Below are 24,250 nucleotides of genomic sequence, written 5' to 3' on the forward strand. Positions count from 1 at the left end.
AGCTAGAGGATTTTGAATATTCTCAACACAAAGAAATGATAAATGTTTAAGGTAATGGATATGCTAATTACCCTGATTTGATCATTACACATTGTATACATGAATCAAAATATCACACTGCTAGCCTGGGCAACATAGAGAGACCATGTCTCTACAAAAAAAAATTTAAAAATTAGGCTGGTGTGGTGACATGCATCTATAGTCCCAGCTACTCAAGAGGCTGAGGTGAGAGGATCCCTTGAGCCCAGGGGTTTGCGGCCGCAGTGAGCTACGATCCCACCATCGCACTCTACCCTGACTGGCAGAGTGAGACCTTCTCTCAAAAAACAAACAAACAAAAAACACCACACTGTACTCCATAAACATGTACAGTTATTGTGTGTCAATTAAAGATAAAAATAGCATAAAGTGAAGTGCACATCTGACTAAAAGATTGCATGATGTTTCTATATGATTCTAAGCACAAATTACTTCTTTAGCATTTTTATAAACCATTCACTTGTGACTTTTCTTCCAATTTTAAAGTAAAGATTCTCCATGCAAACTAACTAGTTGTAATAATGGCAGAGAAGCATTGTCCTTGCTAACGTGGGGAGAAGACGTGAAAGCAATATCCAGAAGCATCATCTTCCTATATAAAACATAATCATTTTGATCACAGACAACACAAATGGTAGCAATGTTGGGCCAGCATAATGATATTAAATCCAGTTGTCATCTCAGCTATATTTTTGTCTTCAGGAGTAAGCAAATGGATTTCTCAATATTTCATCTCCAGCTGCTCTTAAGTAGTTATATTTGAGGTAAAATACTCTTGCAAGTAAAGTATTTAAGATTTTTGAATGTAAATGGAGTAGAAACTTAATGGTTTTAGAAACTAAATGCACAATAGAAAGAGAGATAAAATTATTTTATTGGTTCAAATAAACTGAAAAAAATAGACATACAAATCACTTAGTTGTAATTTTAAAGAATTCCTCAAACTAAACTTGAATTTAAGCATAAGCTTATGCTTACAGATTACTATTTGCTAGCTTACTAATTATTATTTGAATTAAGCAGTAAGAACTAAAATTTAAGTTTCTTAGTTTTACAGATCGATTTGAAGGCATGCTGTCTTGCTAATATTGAAATAAATTTATTTCTTAAAAATTATTATTTTACTGGATTATGTCAGAAGCAGGGCTGTGTTCTTGAGGAAGGACAAGTTTCTTCTCAGACTCATCACAATGAAGCTCTCACTGTTCTGCCCTTCAGAGGTTGGGTTGGGCGGTTGTTGTGCTGAATGGGGACAGCGTTATCACCTTCAACATTTGATAGAAGACTGCGGAATTTTGCCAGCTGGAAGGATAAAATGTTTTAAAAATAAAAAGTTTTTAAAGTTACATAAAGCGTTTTATTTACAGGATTACTAACGCACTGATATTTAGAAAACTGAGTTAGAAATTGCAGTAATATCACTAATAGGAAGAGAGAAAGCCCCAAATCCTTTACATTCATTCCTTTGAACCAGGCATTTTGCTTTAATTATTGATGACTGGGTTAAAGTATCAAGTTTTTAATTTCAGCTGGGGTACATTGGGCGAGTGACTTATTAGCATGGTACCTTAGTTTCCATATAGTACTGACTTCACTGTGTTGTTGTGAAGATTAAATGGGTTAATACATGCAAAGCCCTTAGAATGATGCTTGACATATAGCATGTGCTCAATAAATGTCAGTTAGCAACAGGCTACAATGCTTGTCCTGTAGGTTTGTTATGAGAATTGGCTAACAAAACTATGTAAGGCACCTAATAAACGTGGTTGAGCAATGAATGATGCTTACTATAATCACCATTATAAACAAAAGTTAATGAGATATTTTGTTGAATACTTAAAAGTTTAAGCTCTACAAAAGGAACAAAAATATTTTGCCAGCTATCAAGGTACGGCAGCTGGGAGCCACAATTCCCCAAAATCTTATTGAAATGTCCAGTCACAATTTTTCCTTTATTTCTGAAATGCTTAAGAAGATATTTAGCAAGGTTGGACTTTTCCTTATTAAGGATGAAGGAGTGGTGGGAGTCATTTTTTTTTTCTGCATAAAGGCAAGAAAAAGTATTATAATGCATTTTTGGATAGTTTAATAAACCTATGCCCCCAAATTAATATTTTTAAGTTGGGAGGAAAAATGAACTTCTCACAAAGCTGATTGAAATAATAATCTCTGTCACTTATACTATCAATTAAAGTAATATTCCTGCTACACATTCCCAGTTCCCATTCATTCACAACTCTACCTGCTCTGAGCTGACGCTGATGCTCTCCTTACAGATAATCCAAGTTACACTCTCATAAAGAGGAGGATGAGTCAGAGAGCCAGCGTAGGTCCAGAAATCCAGGGATGAAGGAAGGAGAGTAGAGGGGTCAAAATTTGTGAATGGGGCTCGTTTGCCCTTCAAGAAAAGAATACATAATTACAGCATGATATAAAATACTTATATGAATATATGTGACATACATATGCTATATTATCTTGTTATTCATTATTTAGAGATTTTAGCTAAGAGTCATTGATTTTTCTATTTATTACTTCATGACTGGTGTGTTTGTGGATATAAACAATAATATCAACAGAAGAAAAAAAGATGAAAAATGTGTTATATGTAAGTTTTTGACCAAGACATCTTCCTTCCTCATTTGGTTGCAGATAAGCAAAGATTCAAAAACCTTTTTTACAATCTATATCTTTAAAACATATTTAATTTCTAGTATAAAGCTTTTATTTTTTCTCTAGGAATGATGCCAGATTCTATTTCAATGGCAAAAATCTTTATTGACATGAATATTGGTTGTTTTAGTTTTATTCTATTTATTCCTATCATCTTTTCTGATTATTACTGGTGTATAGGAAATGTACTGATATTTGCATGCTAATCTTTTATTCTGTATTTTAGATGATCCTTCTGGAGTTTTCAGGTAGATGTTAGCGATGATATCAACTGCACATAATGATAGTTTTGTTTTTGCTATTTCAATATCTTTTTTTTTTTTTTTTGAGACGGAGTCTTGCTGTCGCCCAGGCTGGAGTGCAGTGGCGCAATCTCGGCTCACTGCAAGCTCCGCCTCCCGGGTTCACGCCATTCTCCTGCCTCAGCCTCTCTGAGTAGCTGGGACTACAGGCGCCCGCCACCACGCCCGGCTAATTTTTTGTATTTTTAGTAGAGACGGGGTTTCACCGTGGTCTCGATCTCCTGACCTCGTGATCCGCCCGCCTCGGCCTCCCAAAGTGCTGGGATTACAAGCGTGAGCCACCGCGCCCAGCCTTGCTATTTCAATATCTATCATAATATGTACTCTTTCATTATTTTGTTGCACTGACTAGGACCCTTATAATTTTCAATTGTGATGGTCACAGTGGCACCTTGGTCTTGTCCCTGATTGAAATGAAAATGCTTCAAGTGTTTCACTATGAAGTTAAATGTTGATACAAGTTTCTAGGTAAATTCTTTATCAAATTCAATAAGTTTTCAGACAGTTTTCTTTCATTTTGTTTCATCCTAAAGAAAGGGCATTAACTTTTATCAAATGATTTTAAGCATTTAACAAGTTGATCATGAGGTTTTCTTCATCTTTAACTAGTTAATATAGTGAATTAATTTAAGATTTTCTAATATTGAGTCATTCTTGTATTTTTGGGATAAACTCTACTAGTTCAGAAACTACTCTTTTAATACACTGTTGAATTTGATTTCTTACAATGAATTTTAGGATTTCCTTTAGCTATATTCCTAAGAAAGTTTATCCTATGTTTTTTGTTTTGTTTGTCTGTTTTGTAGTTTTCATACCCGGTTTTGGTATCAGATTCCATTAACTTGATGGGAAGTTTTCTGTCTGTTCCTTCATCTGGGCAGTTTGGTTAACACTGGCATGATTGTTTCTTAAAAGTTGAGTAACCCTTTTCCATGAAGTGGTCTGGGCCTAGTCTTTTTGTTTAATAGATACATTTTGACTATTGTTTAAATTTACTTTTAGATTCTCAGTCTATTTAGGTATTCTAACTCCTTTTGAGTCAATTCCCTTACTTCACATTTTCTTGGAAAATTATCCATTTTATCTAAATTTTCAAATTTGCTGGCATAATGTTGTAAAAAATTTTGTCTCTTAAAATTTTCTTCTATACCTTTAGTCACAACCTATTTATTTCTAAGAATGTTTTATATGTACGGCTTTTTTTCTCTTTATCCAGCTTCCCCAAAGTCTGACTTTTTTGTTGTTCTTCCAAAGAATCAACTTTTCAATTTATTGGTAAAATTTTACCCCTTACTTAGTCATCATTTTTCTTTTTAAAATTTATTTATTTATTTATTTAAACTGGAGTCTCACTCTGTTACCCAGGCTGGAGTGCAGTGGCACAATCTCGGCTCACTGCAACCTCCACCTCCCGGGTTCAAGCAATTCTCCTGCCTCAATCTCCTGAGTAGCTAGGACTACATGTGTGCGCCACCACGCCCAGCTAATTTTTTGTATTTTTAGTAGAAACGGGATTTCACTACGTTGGCCAGGCTGGTCTTGAACTCCTGACCTCAAGCAATCTGTCCACCTCGGCCTCCAAAAGTGCAGGGATTACCGGCATGAGCCACCACACCCGACCATCATTTTTCTTTCTTATTTTATTCTTTTCTGCTTTTATCTTCACTAATTATTTCCTTATATTTTCTTTTCATATTTTTTTTGATAACTCTTGAGTTGAGGGCTTATTTTTTGTCTTCTGTCATTTATACTTTATAAGACACTCATTTAAGTTTAATCTTTTCTAGAATCAGCGTAAATCAGATTTATTTTACACAAATATATGACAGTTCTCCGTGCCGCAAAACATGACAAATCTCTGATTTATGGTTTAACTACTTACCATTAAAACAATAAAGCTAAGTTTGTGTATATCAAAGAATCCATATTTTTTTGAGTTGACAAGAGTTATGGTTATCAAAGATTGTATATCAATCGTATCTCAAAAGAATGCCCTTTACTTCTGAATTTTTGTACTGCTAAAAAACTAGAGATATCTTTATTTATCAAATGGAAAATCGCAATTTTGTTAGATATAGTTTTTCAAGCAAATGTAAATGGCTATGTAATCTGGTTTTCTACAGGCCATATTCTGCTGAGATAAATAAACCGTAACTACGAATAACAAAAAACCAAAACAATTCCCTGCATTAGAGACTTTCTCAGAGGTAGGCAGTATTGAAGTAGCACCTTGATTTTCAGTTGGTAGCTTTTGCTATGGCCTTCCTACTCCCCAGTTTTAATACTTCATTAAATGATTTCCACAGATCTGTAAATTCTTGTTCTCTGATTTAAACTACTGATTTAGTGTGTTTACCTTGGTTTTAATTGCTTGGAGGGCATCAAGTACTTTCTGCAGCTTTGGGTTGGCCTCACCAACCTGGAGATTTAAGGAAATGAAGTATGAGATAAAGATTATTATCAATCGAACACTGCTTAGCTAAGTTTTGAATTTTTTTTCAATTAACAACTGACAAGAGGTAAGGTATTTTCTCTCTGCTTTAGAAGGAGAAATTTTTCAAGCTGTATGTCTTTGAGGGCCTTTGTACTCTATAAATTGTTTATAATATGTACCTACAGATAAAGTAGCAAACAAAAAGCTTGATTTAAACTTAATTATTGGCAATATATTCAAAGTTATAAAGGGCAAAATCTAGTAATTTATCAAAACTGACACAAAAACAAATCTCTTATTTTGGTCTGTTATATTAGTTTTCATTACTACAGTATTTGGCATATTGTAAGTGCTCAGTAAAGGTTAAGTAGAGGTGCTATAATTTCGAGTTACTTGGTAAGCCAGGCATACCCAATTAATAACCTTTTTGTAGAACTTTTCAGGGATTCTTCTATAGAGGATTTGAGCAACATCTCCCATTTAAAAAATCAATTGAATGTTCTTTGTAAGAAAAAATTCTCTTACTATTTCTTTCCTAATGAGATATTAAATTGATAAATTTCTGAATCTATGATTTCAGGTTTCCTTACTAATATTAATAATATTTCTTTCCCGATGAGATATTAAATTAATAAATTTCAGAATCTATGATGTAGGAAGTTTAGAGGAAAAGGAATTTAGAAGAGCTGGAAAATAGAAATTCCTTTTTCCCTATGAACACCTTTCTATCTCACCTCCACCTGAAACTCATTTCTCTCTTTAAGAGGGAAAAGCAGAGATAAAACCAAGTAATAAAATACTAGGGAACTATTTGTTCACCTGTAGTCATCAGTTAAATGGAAACTTTAAAATAATAAATTCTAAAATATTATGTTCCCTTATTTCCTTCTATTTTGAGGTCTAATTGGTAAGACAGTGGAAGCAGAGCTGTGTAATTATCTGTAACTCACCTTCATCAAAACACCAATAACTGCCAAACCATCAGCCTTTGAGACAGCTTCAGCAAGGCTGGAGTACTTTGCAGAATTCCAGTGAGCTACGTGAAGCTAAAAATGATACTATGGTTAATTAATTATTTATATCAGTGTGATGAAAAAAGGTAAGTTATAAGTTAACTTGTTACCATATGATGATGGATCTTGACTTAGATACATAAAACTTATGTGAACCTTTATCTAGTGGATTAGAAGAGTTACGTTCTCACTCGTAGGAAGAGTTATCTGTGTGCCAAGTAGAGATTACAAAACCTGGAACCAGTAAGCAAAATGTCCTTTCCTATGATATTGTTATTTAATATTACTCCTTTAAATGTATCTCTCTTTGTTATGAAGAGATCAGGAAATATGACTAACTAGCTTTTGGGAAAATAATTGAAGTAATTTTCTCTCACATGAGGTACTTTACAGTAAATTTATGAGAAAGGGTTCCTGGAGTACCTGGGAGTCTTGGCCAAGAACAGATCTTTCAGGTACATTAGTGCCCTTTCCAAACACCTCCCAAATAAATATCTCCAGCTTAATGTCTCTGCAAACTCTAGATTTGTACATCCAAGGATGTATATATGTATTCTTGATATCTCTACGTGGATGTCTAATAGATGTTTCAAACTTAATCTGGCCAAAATAGAACTCTAGATTTCCTTCTTGCCAAACCTGCTTAATTTTACCTTCTTAGGATAAGGTTTTTAAATTGCTCAATCAATAAGTACAACAATTATCATTCATTTCTTACTTTCCCCACCTATCAACATTCATATCTTACAGGTTATACTTCGTCACATGTTCACAACTTTGAGCATTTGCATTAGCTTCTAATTTTCTCTGGAATTTCCTTCCCCATGATCTTCAAATGGCAGACTTTTGTCTTGAATTAGGGTTGAACTCAAATGCCACTCCTTAAATAATTCTTTTCTGATCATCCAATATAAAGTAACCACCACAAATCAAAACAGTTCTATCCATACCACTTATTTAATCTCTCTTCTTCCTATTCTCCTCCCTCCCTTCCTTCCTCCCTTCCTTCCTTCCTCCCTCCCTCCCTTCTTTCCTGCCTTCCTTCCTCTGAAATTTTTATTTTCCCTATCAAATGCAAGTTCTGATAGCAAGTACTTTTTAAAAACAGTATCTCACGCCTGTAATTCCAGCACTTTGGGAGTCCGAGGCGGGTGGATCACGAGGTCAGGAGTTCGAGATCAGCCTGACCAACATGGTGAAACTCCATCTCTACTAAAAATACAAAATTAGCTGGGTGCAGTGGCACATGCCTGTAATCCCAGCTACTCAGGAGGCTGAGGCAGGAGAATCACTTGAACCTGAGAGGAGGAGGTTGCAGTGAGCTGAGATCGCGCCTCTGGACTCAGCCTGGGCAACAGAGCAAGACTCTTTCTCAAAAATAAATAAATAAATAACAACAAAAAATAAATAAAGACAGTATCTGGCATATTGTAGGTGTTCAGTGAATGTTTGTTGAATGAAAAAAGAATGATTAAGACAGTGTATTAAGAGGGATCACTTATTGCAATTTCCTCTGACTGTGCCAGTGTAGATTCTGTCCCTACTTGTAATTAATTATTCTTACATGTGTATTCCCATGCTTCTTTGTGAATAGTCATACTTCCATTTACTACTATATTTATTTAATCACAATAATTTATGCCTATACTTCCCTGCTTGAAAAGTGTTTGCTTGTGTCTTTATGGAAATGTTAAGTAACATTATTCAGCACATGCAACATGAAAGGTGCTGGTCTAAGTGTGCTCTGTATGAGTTGACTCTTTTCATGCTGTCAACAATTATTAAGATAGATACTAATGTTATATTATCTAGATTCTCTATATAGGAATGTTGGAGCGTTGAGTGATTTGTTCGAAGTTGTACAGCTAGTAAGCGGTCGAGCTTTGATTCAAACCCTGGCAGTCAGCTAGGTCCTTGCATTCTTAAGCAACAGGCTGCACTGCCTCTCAAACCTATTGTCTTATAGGTATCCCAAGAAGGTTTATTGAACTGAATTTAATCATATGCTAAACTTTGTGGCTAAGTGTCTCTCATATCTAGCATGGATTATATTGATTTTTCTCAATTTAGATGAGAGAGTCACTAATTTAATTTTCTTGGATACTACCAACTATCCTTCCAAAAAGATAATACTAATTTAGGCTCTTAGTCCATTTAATTTTAATCTACCTTCAATTTTACGGAGGGGAAAACCCAATTAACAGATTTCTGCAGCATTGAAAGGTGTTAGTCATGCTTTACAACACAAGGTAAAGCAAGTTTTATTTGTATACAATCCGCTGATATTCTATCAGAATAAAAGATACATATACTTTGTAACATAGCAGTCTGCCCTGTAAAAATCTATCCTACGTAATTACTTTCACTAGTGCACAAGATATATGTACAGATATATTCACTGAAGCATTTTTTAATAAAAGCAGAAGAAACCAATATAACAAAAATCATATGTTGTGATTGTTCATCCATAGAAGGCAGTTAAATAAATTCTGATGCATTCACCCAAATGAAATTCTATGCTGACAGTAAAAAAGGTGGAATTCAATCTTCTGATTTTTAAAAATTGTCATGATAAATGGGTAAATAGAAAAAAAGCAGGTTGCAAAATTATATATATTATAGAATTCATTTGATGAAAGTAAAATTAAAAAGTCAACCTGCATATTTGGGTACACATGTATTATATAATTCATACATCTAAAGTAAAGAGCAAAATTTCTCCCATTTTAATCTCCCAGACCCTCTGTTGACAGTTTGGTGTACATGTCTCCATTTTTCTTTGGATATGCAGATAATAATGTCCTGAAATAAGTCACAAACTCCCATGTGAGAGCAGGTTAAGAGCCAGGGAAGCTCAGACCCTCATCTAGGTGTATGCTGTTCTGTGACCATTGCTATGGTTAAATTGGAGCTCTTAGTAGAGTCTCATTGAATTGTCCTGGCTTGGCCACAACAATACTGCTGGTGTATCCAAACTTGAACATTTAAATAAAGAGGAAATGGTGGTGTGTTCCATTTGGGGTTACAGCTTTAGAGGAGAGCAGTGTCACCCTTTGAAGCTAGCTTTGATATCAGGGTAACAGTTTTTGAGGCATTCTCAGGGAAAGGTGAATCTTGGGCTCAGGAGTTTAGCTGCCTCTTTCCACATGAAAATTTTCCCTCTCCTGCCAAACATTATATGTCTGTGCTTGATTTTAATGGAATCTCGGAGTTCCTTACTGGAATACCCATTCCTTTGGAGTCTTTATGATGTTGTCTTAGAAGAGAAGGGAGAAGCTGCTTCTGGGAGTACTCCCAGGGTAATTATCTCTCACTTACTAAATTACATTACCTCGCCAGAATATTTGACTCCATCCACTGTATGTTCTGAACCATGCTCATTTGTACTGCCCCAGTGAAAATGGAACTGAAAGAGCCTATAGCTGTCGGAGAGAGGACCACCTTTCAACACTGGAAGAAAAGGGAAACAATTGTTAGCCTGATGCTCCACAAACTCTAGCTTATCTTTGCATTTAATATAAACCAACACTAAATTGTGTTGAGTAGAAGTGAAAACAAACATTAGTGCCTAAACTTTCATCTTGTTTTCCCCCACATCCATGAGGATGACAGTCATATGTATGGTGCACCCCGACTGTGGCATTGATGAGATACTCCATGAGTTATACACATTTCCCAGCACACGAGCTACAATTTTACCTATTTCTAACTCCTAGAAGGCATATTGCAATGTGAGTGAATTATATCATTACAGGGCTGTCCTTGAATCTCCTTTAATTTGCAAGTTTATTCCTTCATTCTTTCAACAAAGACAGTATGCATCAAAAATCTTTAGTAGTTTGTTTTGAGTAATGAACCATTCATCACCTACTGTGTAACTGATGAAGACACAACAGTATATCTTGACAGCTTTGTTGAGAATCGCTGGCCAGGAACCAAGAGAGAGTTCCAGTGGGGCAGTGGGGCACTTATAAAACTTTGTTTGGAGAGCCTATCCAATGATAATATTAGTTAAATGCACATAATACCAGACCTAATCTAATATTAATAATGGACATAGCCCTAAGGTGCCTAAAATTTAGGCCTCAGAAACTCACAAACAAATTTAGCATTTTAAATCAGTAGAACTGTTTTATGGAATTGTCATTTAATAAAATATTCAATAAACCTTCATGAAAAGCTAACTCCGTAGCAAAATTTGTTCCAGATTCTGGAGTATAAGGATAATTCAGTCACTGCTTTTTTTTTCTTTTCTGCTGTGCTCATTCATCTTCATCCCAATTAGAAAATATTTTTCTTTTTAGTTGTTACATTTGTAATGACTGGTTCACTAGACCTTTCTGGATAAATGCTGTTTACTCAGAGACAGTGAAGTGAGCATACAGATACTGGAATGACGAGAAGAGACGTGAAGGTGACTTTGAGAAGAAAGACTGAAAATACAGAGCTGGGAGTTCCAAAAGTTGTCTTTACCACCTGGGCGTTTTCCAGAAGTCCAAGATGCGTCACTAGATTACAGCAATGCTACACACAAGCACAAAAGACTTAGAATGGGTGTCATATTTCTCGAGCACTATTTTTTAAATTTCCCCAGTAGACTGTAAGAAAAAAAATATCAGAAGGGTCTTTCAGCTCACCTGATCGGTTATCATTGTCCTCAAAATTTACATGGAAGGAATGTCCCACATTGATAATTTCTTTGGCTGTGGCTGGGTTGTAGGAGACACTAATAGGTTTCAGAGAGGTGTCATGTTTGGTTTCACTGGTTTTAATATCAACAGGGGACTGGTTATTTCCATTGGCAATGGGATACAGCTTGCTCCATTGTTCAGGACCTACCAGGACGAACACATGTGTAAAATCAATGCTTTATCAAATGCTTGATTCCAAGTTTTAGGAGTATAGTTACCTGTTTGCTTATTAGATTAGGGTTTATTTAAGTGTATTAAATGATATTCTCTTAAGATTAATAGAAATGCTGTGTTTTAAAATGTCCCTTTTCTTTCTTTCTTTCTTTCTTTTTTTTTTTTTTTTTTTTTTTTTTTGCTGGAGTGCAGTGATGCGCTCTCGGCTCACTGCAACCTCCACCTCCCAAGCTCAAGCTATTCTCATGCCCGAGCTTCCGGCATAGCTGGGATTACAGGGGCATGCCAACATGCCTGGCCAATTTTTTTGTATTTTTAGTAGAGATGGGGTTTCATCATGTTGTCCAGGCTTGTCTTGAACTCCTAACTTCAAATGATCCACCTGCCTTGGTCTCCCAAAGTGCTGAGATTACAGGCATGAGCCGCTGCACCGGGCCCCTTTTCTATATTGTACTATAAAATAGTGTATTTATCAATACTACTAATATAGATCTATACTCATAGTCTATAGAATCAGACCATACATATTTTATTATTAGCAATAGATTTCTAATACAAGCTTACCTCATTTTATTGCACTTCGCTTTATTGTGCTTTGCAGATACTGCATTTTTTACAAGCTGAAGATTTGTAGCAACCTTGCATCAAGCAAGCTTATTAGGGCATATTTTCAACAGCATGTGTTTATTTCACGTCTCTGTGTCACATTTTGGTAATTCTCACAATATTTTAAACTTTTTAATTGTTCATATATCTATCATGGAGATCTTTGATGTTACTATTATAATAGTGTTGTGGCACCATAAACCATGTCCAAGTAAGATGATGAACTTAATCTGTAAATGTTGTGTGTGTTTTAACTACTTTACTGACTGGTTGTTGCCCATCTATCTCCCTCTCTATAAGTCTCCCTATTCCCTGAGACAAGAATATTGAAATTAATCTGTTTAATAACTCTACAATGATCTGTAAGTACTCCAGTGAGAGGAAGAGTCACATGTTTCTTACTTTAAATCAAAAGCTAGAAATGATTAAGCTCAGTGAGGAAGGCATGTCAAGAGTTGAAAAGGCCAAAAACTAGACCTCTTGTGCCAGTTAGCCAAGCCGTGAATGCAAAAAAAAGTTCTTGGAGAAAATTAAAGATGCTACACCAGTGCACACACAAATGATAAGAAAGCAAAGCAACATTATTGCTGATATGGAGAAAGTTTGAGTGGTCTGGATAGAAGATCAAACCAACAACCACATTCCCTTAAGCCAAATCCTAATCAGAGCAAGGCTATAGCTCTCTTTAATTCTGTGAAGGCTGAGAAAGGCAAAGAAGCTGCAGAAGAAAAGTTAGAAGCTAGTGGAGGTTGGTTCATGAGATTTAAAGAAAGATGCCATGTCCATAACATGAAGGTGCGAGGTGATGTGGCAAGTGCTGATACAGAAGCTGCAGACAGTTATACAGAAGATCTAGCTAAGATAACCAATGAAGGTGACTACACTACAACAGATTTCCAGAGTAGACAAAACAGCCTTCTATTGGAAGAAGATAGCATCTAGGACTTTAATAGCTAGAGAGGAGAAGTCAATGCATGGTTTCAAAGTTTTTAAAAACAGCCTGACTCTTTTGTTAGGGTCAAATGCAGCTGTTGACTTTAAGTTGAAGCCAACACTCATTTAACATTCTGAAAATCCTAGGACCCTTAAGAATTATGCTCAATCTACTCTGCCTGTGTTCTATAAAAGGAACAACAAAGCCTGAATGACAGCACATCTATTCACAGCCTGGTTTACTGACTATTTTCAAGCCCACTGTTGAGCTCTACTCCTCAGTAAAAGAAGATTCCTTTCAAAATATCACTGCTCATTGACAATGCACCTGGTCACCCAGGAGCTCTGATGGAGATATACAAGGCGATTGATGTTACATTCATGCCTGCTAACACAGCATCTATTCTGCAGTCTATGGATCAAGGAGTAATTTCAACTTTCAAATCTTATTTAAGAATAAATTTTGAAAGGCTGTAGTTCCCATAGATAATATTTTTTTTTAATGATGGATCTGAGTAAAGGAAATTGAAGTTGTCTGGAAAGGATTCACCATTCTGCATGAACATTTGTAATTCATGGGGGAAGGTCAAGTTATCAACATTAACAGGAGTTTGGAAGAAGTTGATTCCAAAGTCATGGATAACTTTGAGCCTTCCCAACCTTCAGCAACCACTACCCTGATCAGTCAGCAGTCATCCACATTGAGGCAAGACCCTCCACCATCAAAAAGATTAATACTTGGCTGGGCACGGTGGCTCATGCCTGTAATCCCAGCACGTTGGGAGGCCAAGGAGGGCAGATCATGAGGTCAGGAGATCGAGACCATCCTGGCTAACACGGTGGAACTCCATCTCTATTAAAAATACAAAAAAATTAGCTAGGTGTGGTGGTGGGCGCCTGTAGTCCCAGCTACTCGGGAGGCTGAGGCAGGAGAATCACTTGAACCTGGGAGGCAGAGGTTGCAGCGAGCCTAGATAGTGCCATTGCACTCTAGCCTGGGCGACAGAGTGAGACTCTGTGTCAAAGAAAAAAAAAATTAATACTTCTGAAGGCTCAGATGATCACTAGCATACTTTAGCAATAAAGTATTTTTAATTAAGGTATGTAGATTTTTTAGATATGCTATTGCACACTTAATAGACAACAGCATAGTGTAAACATAACTTTTAAATGCCCTGGAAAACTCCAAATTTTATGTGACTTGCTTTCTTGGGATATTTGCTTAATGATAGGGGTCTGAAACTGAACCTGCAGTATCTCTGAGGTATGCCTGTATATATATTTCAAACATATTTTGTAGTCAGCCATGCTCCAAAAGACAATGCTAAGAATACATGCAAAGATAGTATAATTATTTAAATTAGGCATTTCAACAATTAACCTATGGCTGTACAATTATTTTAAATGCTTAATATCTCTTCTGTTGGAAATGGGAACAAGCTATCATTTTGAGCTATATAAACAGGAGAACTCTTACCATTTTTGTCATCATATCCCCAGTCTGGACTTGCCATTATCTTCTACTAAGTTTTCTTTTTCTGAAAACAAAAATAATACCTGGAATAACTAACTGCAACTGTGCATGCAGGAGATGCCTTAAATCCCTGCTTGGGCGTTTTTATAGAAACTTATTTGCTTTTAATAGGCCATTATTTCATCATCTCTGCTTATCAGGAAGTACACATATCTAAAAAAAAGGTGTTGTAAAAAATTCTACAAGGGCTATGTTGGTTTCAATTGCTTAATTTTCTTATATTGTAAAAGAGAATTATCAAATCCTAGATTTCATAAAGCCAAGTCCTGTTTCACTCATGTTATTAGAAGATGTGGCTTAATATTATCATATATAATTCTTTAGATTTTCTAAATGAAAAATACTTTGTACACTCAAGATTTCCAACTCTACCTTTGTTAGTTACTTAAGCAATATAAGCAAAAGTAATTTATCAGGAGAATAATTTGTGTGTTTACAGGCTGATCTGAACTAGTATCTTAATGTTAATTTAAAATCAGATAATTAAATTACTAATCATTTGTGATACATGTTATTTATAATGGTACATTTTATAGATATACAGGGTAAGAATAAAGTCCATTTTGGAGCAATATTGGAATTCATAAGTGGAGAAGATTTTATTAATATTAAAGTTAAATATAGCACAATATTTATTTTATACATCAAATAGGTCTACTAGAATAAAAGTCTTATTTTTTAATAGCTCTGTATAATTTATAAACCCCTTTCTTATTATTTTATTTCACCATCACACATACATACAAATGCTATATAGTAAGAATTAGCATTTGTAATTGAGAGATGTTGAGGTACTTTTTGCCACAACCGGCAACAAGCCAAGAAGCCAAGACTTCAGCCTCCTAATCCAGTTGCCTTCTTCACTATATCTCCACCAAATGCCACACTAATTCCCCTCCTATGCTCACAATACTCTTAAGTCCAAGTTCAGCCTGGATCAAGATGAGAACTGATGCACATTGAATGATGAGAAGGTACACAGGACTTTTCAGGAAGGCAAAGAAAACTGATTAGGATGTGCCAGACTCTGGCCAGTTCTACATGTTCAAAGCTCTAAACATGCTCAAAGAAAAGAAAACCAGAAAAATAAGCTTCCATAGTGATGCTTTTTTCATGCCATGATAGTCATTCCTCCTTTCACACAGTAAGGATTGTCTGAGCTGCTGCAACCCCTGAAAGAAGAGAGGATCAGGAGCAATTTTCACCAAGGCTGACTGGAGACACGTTGTTTGCTCCTTTGCAGTTAATGATGGTTCATTGTCTCATATGCAGAGTGGGCTGTGGTCATGAACATCCACAGAGTGGGAAGAGGCCCAAGCTCCCGTTCTATGGCTTTAGTAAGCATAAGAAGATATTGTTTAAAAGGGAATTCTTTTTTTTTTTTCAAAGTATTGTTTATTGAAGGCCCAATAGGGATCAACTGCTGTGCTAAAAACTTTACGTGCATTAACTTATTTAATTCTTATTATAACAAAATTGGGCATTAAAATCTGTGTTTTAGGCTGAGGTGGGAGGATCTCTTGAGCCTAGGAGGTCCAGACCAGCCTGGGCAACATAGTGATACTCTGTTTCTTGAAAAAGAAAAAAAAATTGTGTTTTACATTTAAAAAAAATTGAGGCTTACAGAGGTGAAGACACCTCCTCAGGGTTACAAAACTTGCAAGTGGCTGCTTATACCCCATAAGCCTAGGGTTTAAACCTAGATCTGTCTAATTCCAAAGCTAATACATTTGCTTAGCCTTCCACTGTCAACAATTGTCCACTGACCTCCAGTTGATTCTATTTTCTGGAGGATTGGATTAGGTGATGTAGCTTGGTTTGGCTCAAGATGACCAAGAGTCAGGCTTCATCCTTGGGCTTACTTCACTCCGGAAGCTCATGGAGTGACAGGAGCAGGCTACACCCTGCCAAGTAATTTGCCTCCTAATATTGTATACTTTGTAAAAAGTAACTTTAGCTTGAACTACTCTATTAATCAACAAATTTGAAAAATAGCAACCCCCTTTCATTACATGATTTTGTGATGATTTGTCACATGAATGCTTTAACATCCATATGGAATGGTAATTTATTTAAAGCTTTAGGTACAGAATGACACTGGACCCTAACTATTATCACTTTTTATTTTATTATGTACCCGAGGTGTGTTATTGTACTGCCTCAGGCAGAAAATTATATAGAGAAAGGATATAAAGTTTAATGAGCCTTTATAAGTCCAAACACCCTTCCCATTTACTTTTATCCTTCTTTTTCTGCTTACAAATTTTGCTTCTCTCAGCTGAATCTATGCCAAATTCAAGATGTTTAGTTTTGTATTCACTTCACTTTCACCAACAGCCTCCTCCCAGTATACTTTTCTAGGATGACCTTTGGGCTACTTTTGCCTACCAAGAAGGAGTTTAATCTACACAGACTCTGCTCTTCTAAATTAAAAGTATACATATATATATGTGTATACTTTTAAATTTTATATATATAATTTAAATTTATATAGAATATAATTCTATATTATATATAGTATAGAATATAATTCTATATTATATATAGTATAGAATATAATTATATATTATATATAGTATAGAATATAATTATATATTATATATAGTATAGAATATAATTCTATATTATATATAGTATAGAATATAGAATATAATTTGAATTTATACATATATAATATCTATATTAGATTATTACATTTATTTATTAACACCAATTAATTTCACCTAAAGATTTTTTAGTACCCTAAAATGTTTTTCAAGAAAGCATTTCTTCAGTGTTTTTAAGTATATATTTAAGTCAGTTTTAAATTATATTTAAGAGCCTTAGTATTTCTTATTTTAACTTTTGTTCTTCTAGTTCCTTTGATACTTTTCATCTAATTTTTATTTTAATATTTTAAAATTAAAATCATGAACTCTTCTGGAAGCAAATAAATTATGGTGAGTTTCAAATTTAAATTTGTACTTAGAAAATAACTCTCTGGTATAAAAGGAACAAAAAGTGAAAAAGAGTGCCATCCGTGCCTAGTTATGGACGAGTTCTGCTAAATGCCACTGAAAGGAAAAATCCACACGTTGGCAGGACCAAATTCCAAAAAACCATAGCTGCTCTACAATGCTTAGAGTTCCACAACAATAAGTGGCTTTCCTGGGATTCATATTTTCCCTAAAATGTGTAAATATATATTGTGAAAATAAGTGTCATTGTTGACTATTAAATTTGGCCTGACTCTCACATTGCCTCCTAAATTCCCTGCCCCTCCAGAAATGGTATCATTTGGGGTGGCAAGATAAATCTTATTTCCACTGGAGAAGTGGGTCATGGAAAATGGTGATATTAGCCTAGACATTTCTGCATTGAGACAACTAGAAATTCTGATTAATCAACTGAAGTGGCAGGATGGGTTATCTGGATTTCACAGCTATCATTTTCTTTCAGTTGGGCTTTCTCATCACCTGTAACAAAGCTGTGTTGGTAACTTTATTCCTTCCAGTGTTTGTATTTATCTCCATCCATACCGAGCTTGTTCCCATTTTAGGACCTTTGTGCTTGCTGTCCTGCTGTCCAGATTGCTCTGTACCCAGACCTTTGTATAGCCTCAAATATCTTCTGCTTAGAAATGACTTTCCTGAACTCCAAATTCACATGTCCTCCTTTTCCCAGTCACTCCATTATATCATTCTGTCTTATTTCTTTCATAGCATTTGTCACATCTTGCTTGTATTGTGAAATTAATTTACTTGCTTAATGTCTATAACCATCTCTAAAATGGCATCTCTATGATATGATAAAACCTTGATCATTTTTTTCACCACCATGTTCTCTTCACCTATAATATGCCTGGAAAACAGTGGTGCTCAATAGACACTTATAGAGAGAATAATTAAATGGTCATTTTAAATTTAAACTATTGTATATTTTTAAAGATGTAGAAGAGCAGAATGTTATCAGGGACTATGCTTACCCAAGTGCACTGATCTGAACTCAGGTTGTGTGGTACATTGATATTTGGGCATGTGAATGAGCTTTGCTATACTCATGTTTGTTTTTGGATTAAGGAAAAAGCCCTTCCCCTCTCAGTTCTATTAATGGGAGGAATGAAGTGACCTGTCTGTGTCTGTCAGTCATTACTGGGAGAATGAGAACACTGATCTTTGTAAGTGTCAAAATCTAACTCTTCAAATATAGTTTGAACTTTTGACATATAAATTTCAAAAATCCATCACTTTTATGGCTTTTATTGCTGTAACTAAAGAAAAGTTTCAACCTTTTATTTCCTGTCTTGGAACATTTTATTTTTAACACAGTTGTTAAATCTGCTAATGGGTGTTTTTTATTAACAACCAAGTCAACTCTTTATATGGAATCATTTTAATACACAGCATAGAGGCATTCACAATGTCTTACAATTTCATGCTTTTGAAAATATTAAATTTTAAATATATCTCATTGACTGTCATGCTTATTGAAATTACTGGCTAGAAAGACACACTGTATATTCAGAGAATGTCTAGTGAACTTTTATGCTAATAATTAGGAATCTCTTCTACTGCATGAATGGATAACTTGGGCAGGTTAATAGTACTATCCCAGTATTTATTTTTAAAATTGAGAATATACTATTTGTATCTTATCTTCTATAACTGTTTGGGAAATTAATGAGTCTTATAGAACAGATGATGACACTCTTAAGTAACATTTTTCACCTAAAAAGAAAATAACATGCATTAATGATTTATAAAGCATAAAATTCTGCCAGGCATGGTGGCTCATGCCTGTAATCCCAGCACCTTGGGAAGCTGAGACAAGTGGATCACTTGAGGTCAGGAGTTTGAGACCAGCCTGGCCAACATCATGAAACCCCGTCTCTACTAAAAATACAAAAAATTAGCCGGGCATGGTGGCAGGCACCTGTAATCCCAGTGACTCAGGAGGCTGAGGCAGGAGAATCGCTTGAACCCGGGAGCCAGAGGTTGTAGTGAGTCGAGACTGCACCGCTGCACTCCAGCCTGGGCAACAAGAGCGAAACTCTATCTCTAAATAAATAAATAAATAATAAAATTCTGCACAAATATAAATGATCAACATAAGCCTGAAAAAAAAAAGGAATTTGATTTCAACTCTCAGGCAAATAGATGATGATATAAAACAAAATAGTTCAAATACTGCATGTGGCCTGAAATTCAAAACTTGCTTCATAGATACATGTTTGCTGTAGATTAAACTAAATCCTATATGTAAATATGAAAAGAGATAAGTTCTCAAGTGTAAATATTAAGGGAGGTGAAGATCAGTTCTATTAGTTACCTTGTAGTAACATCCTTCATGCATCTGTTTGGGGGTTCTAGCTACCTAAAATCTTTTTAAGATTAAAAAACGTCTTCTCACTCCTGAAATCAGCTTTGTTAGCTCTTAAATCCTTTTATCAAAGACTAGATTTCTAAAATACATTTGTAATGACATGTCTTTTCTTAATCCAGTGGTTCCCAATGTATGGTTTGTAAATCACCTGCTTCAGAGTCACCTGAAGTGATATTAAGATACAATGTGTGTGTCTCAACCAATCCTTTATTTTTGTGAATGGCCTTGGCCAGTTTAGATGATCAACAAATAAGCTCTTTTAGTAAGTATTGGTAGCTTTGTTAGAGGTATCTGGGAGTTAGATGACTCCACCCTCACAATCTAATTACCAAGAGGTGTATTTCAGTGAAAGCAAGTCTTCAACAATCAAATTTCCCAAGTGTACATGTGTTATAATCAAACAGCCAGAAAATAGTCATATGTCTTGCCTGTAATTTCAGGTGGGCTGGCTGCAAGTGAGGCTCACCAACCAGCACCTTGCATGAAAAGCTCACTCCAAACAGACATCAATGACATCAAGTCCTCTTTTGGGTCAGGCAGCTGAGTTCAGTGGGGCTTAGACCTCACATACTCCATCAATGGCATTTGAGTGCTGGGCTTCTCCACTCCTATGTCCTGTTCATACAAGACATTTTCTGGGTCCAGAAAATTATTCCTTCTCAGTTACTACTCTTGATACCACTAATTGTACAAAATTCTTTCTAACATCTTTTATAGTAAATAACAAAACTTCGGGTGTTGATTTCACTACAAATAGCTAAGTAGCCACCTCTGAAGAGGGCGGGTCCTGATTAGGACTATCAAGCATTCCTATTAGGCATTAGATTATATGAACAAAAGTTATTTATACTGAAGTGATGTATAATTATAACACTACTGAATCAAAATCTCTGCATGCAAGACCTGGGAATCTATGTTTTTAACAAACATTTCCAGGTAATATATTAAAAACATATTTGTAGACTTTCACAAACATTTTTAAAAATCCTAAATGCTGTTTTCTTGACATGCTTTCTCCTTTAGGAAGAATACTGAATTAATATTCACTTCAACAGCCACTTCAAAAACTACTCACTGTTTTTCTAAATTAGATTCCCCCCATAAGATTTCTTGAATTTTTAATGCTTTTACTAGTACCTAACTCTAGTGAATAAATTTTTTTTTCATTCATTTTTTGTGATACCCTTTTAACTGTTAAGTCAGTATGCTAAATACAGGGTGGTGACTTGCTCTCCAGTAGTTTTTAAATCAAATGCTCAAGTCAGAGCCATGATTAAGCAAAGACAAGTACAATAACTAAATGCCTTCTAGTACTGGAAATACCAATTGTTGCCTGCAGGAGATTGTCATTTTAATTTACTCTTATCTGATCTTTGTCTTAGTAGATCTATCAAAGAAAAGTAGCAAGAGCACTATTTGAACTAATGATTTGCAGAACGACTCATTACTCAAGGGCAGGGTTCACAGAAAAAGTACATTACAGAGGTCCTCTTTACTGATCTTCAAAGAGTAAACAAAGACATGTAATGAGAACGAAGTAGTATCTACAACGTTCCTTTAGTCTCTAGACTGTCTTTTGCTTCACAGTTATTTTTAAGAATTAGCATTAACTGTAAAATTTTTGAATCTGTCTAACCCAATTTCTTTGAGTAATGCTATTTCTTTATGATAAACCTGGGTTAATAAGTATAAAATACCTAAAAATATTTTCTAAATGAGGATTAACGATTAATGCATATAGCGGATGCATAGTAAAAGATGGCTTTTATTTTTTACTGAGTGTGCTACTACTAATAGAAAACTGTGTGGGCTATGGTTGAAACTTAAATGCAGCCAGGTGTTAAGAAGAACACAAGGCTGTCTTGAGCTTCCAAGGATTTGATGATGTACATTAGCTGATCAGCCTTGAAATCAAGGGACATAATCTGACCCCCTCACCCCGGAGTTTTTCTAATAAATGGGGAAGGAATAAATGGAATGATTACAAGTGCTTTCTGATTTTTAAAAAGTCTTTTTATTTTTAGCCTCTACACTAAGGACACAACAGGTGCTTTTAAAGAAAGAAATAGAAATAGTTTCTTTTAGAATAGCCCAATAGAATGAGACCATTTTACTCCTGTACTTTTTTTACTCACATGATCTTAGTTTATAACTTTTAAGAAGTTCAGAGGCTGAGAAAAACAAATATCAGTATTTCCATTTCAAAAGGAAGAAAGAGGCTTTCACAGATGAGAAAAGCCACTTGTCCAAAGTCAGATGAAAGTGTTAAAAGTGGAATGTCAAGTCTTTAAACTCTGGTTCAAGAATTCTTCCCACTATGATAAATTATAAAATCAAACTAACAATAACTTTTTTCATTACTTTTTACTTTATTATCACAAAAGAGTTTAGTCATATGGGAAGCTATTACCTCACAATAGTCATTGTAGTTTCCCTAAAACAGACCCTATAACTTTGGCTTGATTTTGTCCATGGGTGCTGGTGATGGAGTATAGACCACCATTATCTTTGGAGAGAATGCATGCTGCATGCTGTGGTTTTTGCATCTCCACAGCTAGCCTGCCCAGCCCACGAAGCTATCACATGCATCCCTACTGAGGCTTTTTCAGGGCCTAACATTTCCACATTTCTGTGGAGAGACGAAGCTACTTGTGATTTATGCTTCCTGATTCCAGTGTAGCTGGTGAATGCATATTCTACATTTCCACAAAAATCTACTTTATTTCTTCCAGTCCTAGGTGTAAAGGATCAGCCTACAGGATGGAACAAAATAGGTCCTCCTCCCTTCTATTTCTAGAATAAGAAGGAGAAAAAAGCAAAATTATTTGTTAGGGTCTTCACAGCAAAATTTCAGAAAAGAATCTTGTCCTCTTAGCTAAAGGCAAAATAGCAAGGTTTGAATGAAAGTCCTTCCTGATCCTGTTTCCTTTATGCAAAAGGTTACTTGGGCAATTAATTTAGCTGGTCAAGGCCATGTCTTATTCTGAATTTCCTGTTTTACTTTCTAAAAATTTTTTTTCAAGTTGCTCCAGGCAAATGAGAGTTACCTAAACATATACAATAAGCAGATTTCTAAGAAAGGTTTAGCTCTAAGTAAGTGAAGAATTTTCAGGCCTCTTAAAGATCTTTGATATCGCGCAACTCCTCTGTCCTCAGTGACTCCCACAGAAGGAGTGCAGGGCAGCTTCTCCTGTGGTTTCTTAGGGCTCTTTTAGCTTCTGGAATCAGAAAACTCTGGAGAGGCTGCTTAGGCAACAGTTTTCAAGTGTGACTTGAAAGGCTCTGCATTTCAAAACCCCAGGGTTATGGGTGAAGAAGTGTTGAATGAAAGGCTCTTAATTGCATCGCCTTGCACCTAGTTTATCTGGCCCTGTGATGGAGTTCCTTAATATGCAACACTTGGACATTGCAATAGTCCTAATTCCTTTAAGACTGTCCCGGACTCTGCCTTTAACTAGTTGGTAAAGTTCCACATAGCCTTTGTGCAACTGCCTGAGGGTTGCAAAATGAGGGGATGACATGTTGGCAAGTGCCTCAGTTTTCCATCATCACCCAGGAGGCAGCCAGAACCAGTCTGGTGAGAAAGAACTCCAGGAAAAACACCTCCCCAGGTTCGTGTCAATAACACTTTTAAAATGGAGATCCACAGAACCCAAAGGAGTTCTTATGGGCCTCATAGGCTAAGAACCAAGCTCAGTTAGAATGAAGCTAATGAATGTGGACTTCTTAGAACAAATAGGGCTGATTTTATGCAGTGATTTGATCTGGGGAAGATGAATTCTTGGCAATATTCTCAATTCCTCCTATTGGTAATTCCTAGGGGTGCTTGCTAGCCAGGGTTCACGTTCGATGTTCTTACAATGCGATCTTTTGTCACTCCTATCTCAGGCTCCAAGAGTCCTCATACAGTCCCCTGCAGAGTTGGACAGGATTTTACTGCGTGGTCGCTTGCAGCTGGCAACAGCTGTTGCTACCCTTTTTTATCCACATTTATTTTTGTGTGTTAAGATTGTGTTTCTAGTCCTCCCCCAACTTCTGATACTACACACTTGCCAAATTGTTTGCTGGTGAATATGATTTTATTAGTAAAGGCAAGTGACTTCTTCCAAGGGAGCATTGACTGTTTATGTAGTGGCTTTATGTAGCCACTTTGGTTAATGTTTTTAAAAGACTCATTTTAACTTTAAGATCAGAGGTGGCAAATGAAACTTTGCTTAAGGATTCATGTACCTAAAATGTAATGTTGTAGTGGTAAGGAAAAAAGGAATCATCTTTTAGCAGCAGCTAGGTATAATGAAGTTTGCAGAAAAGAAAAATAGGGTGTATTTTATTAGATCCAATATTGACAGCACTGCTCTAGCATGATGGACGTGCCTTCTGTATGAGATGAGTATGACATCCACTCAGAAAACAGCCCAGTGGGGAGAGAAATGCCAGCAATAATAGATGTGACCTTTTAGTGCCTTGGCCATTGGCATCGCCTGAGGGTA

General features: G+C 35.6%; 1 protein-coding gene across 1 annotated transcript in view; it reads right to left on the bottom strand.

Annotated features, from left to right (window-relative positions):
• Positions 1 to 278: 278 nt before the first annotated feature.
• Positions 279 to 24,250, bottom strand: part of CA1 (carbonic anhydrase 1) — a 30,619-nt gene continuing 6,647 nt past the window's right edge. The window contains exons 4-9 of the mRNA XM_058443678.1: positions 11,099 to 11,296; positions 9,793 to 9,911; positions 6,399 to 6,494; positions 5,371 to 5,433; positions 2,282 to 2,437; positions 279 to 1,341 (exon numbers count right to left, since the gene is read on the bottom strand). Of these exons, the coding sequence (XP_058299661.1) occupies positions 1,225 to 1,341; positions 2,282 to 2,437; positions 5,371 to 5,433; positions 6,399 to 6,494; positions 9,793 to 9,911; positions 11,099 to 11,296 (749 nt within the window). The 3' untranslated portion in view covers positions 279 to 1,224. The remainder of the gene's footprint in view (positions 1,342 to 2,281; positions 2,438 to 5,370; positions 5,434 to 6,398; positions 6,495 to 9,792; positions 9,912 to 11,098; positions 11,297 to 24,250) is intronic.

The sequence above is a fragment of the Hylobates moloch genome, unplaced genomic scaffold (genome assembly GCF_009828535.3).
Source record: "Hylobates moloch isolate HMO894 unplaced genomic scaffold, HMol_V3 SCAFFOLD_9, whole genome shotgun sequence".
In the NCBI taxonomy this organism is placed as follows: Eukaryota; Metazoa; Chordata; class Mammalia; order Primates; family Hylobatidae; genus Hylobates; species Hylobates moloch.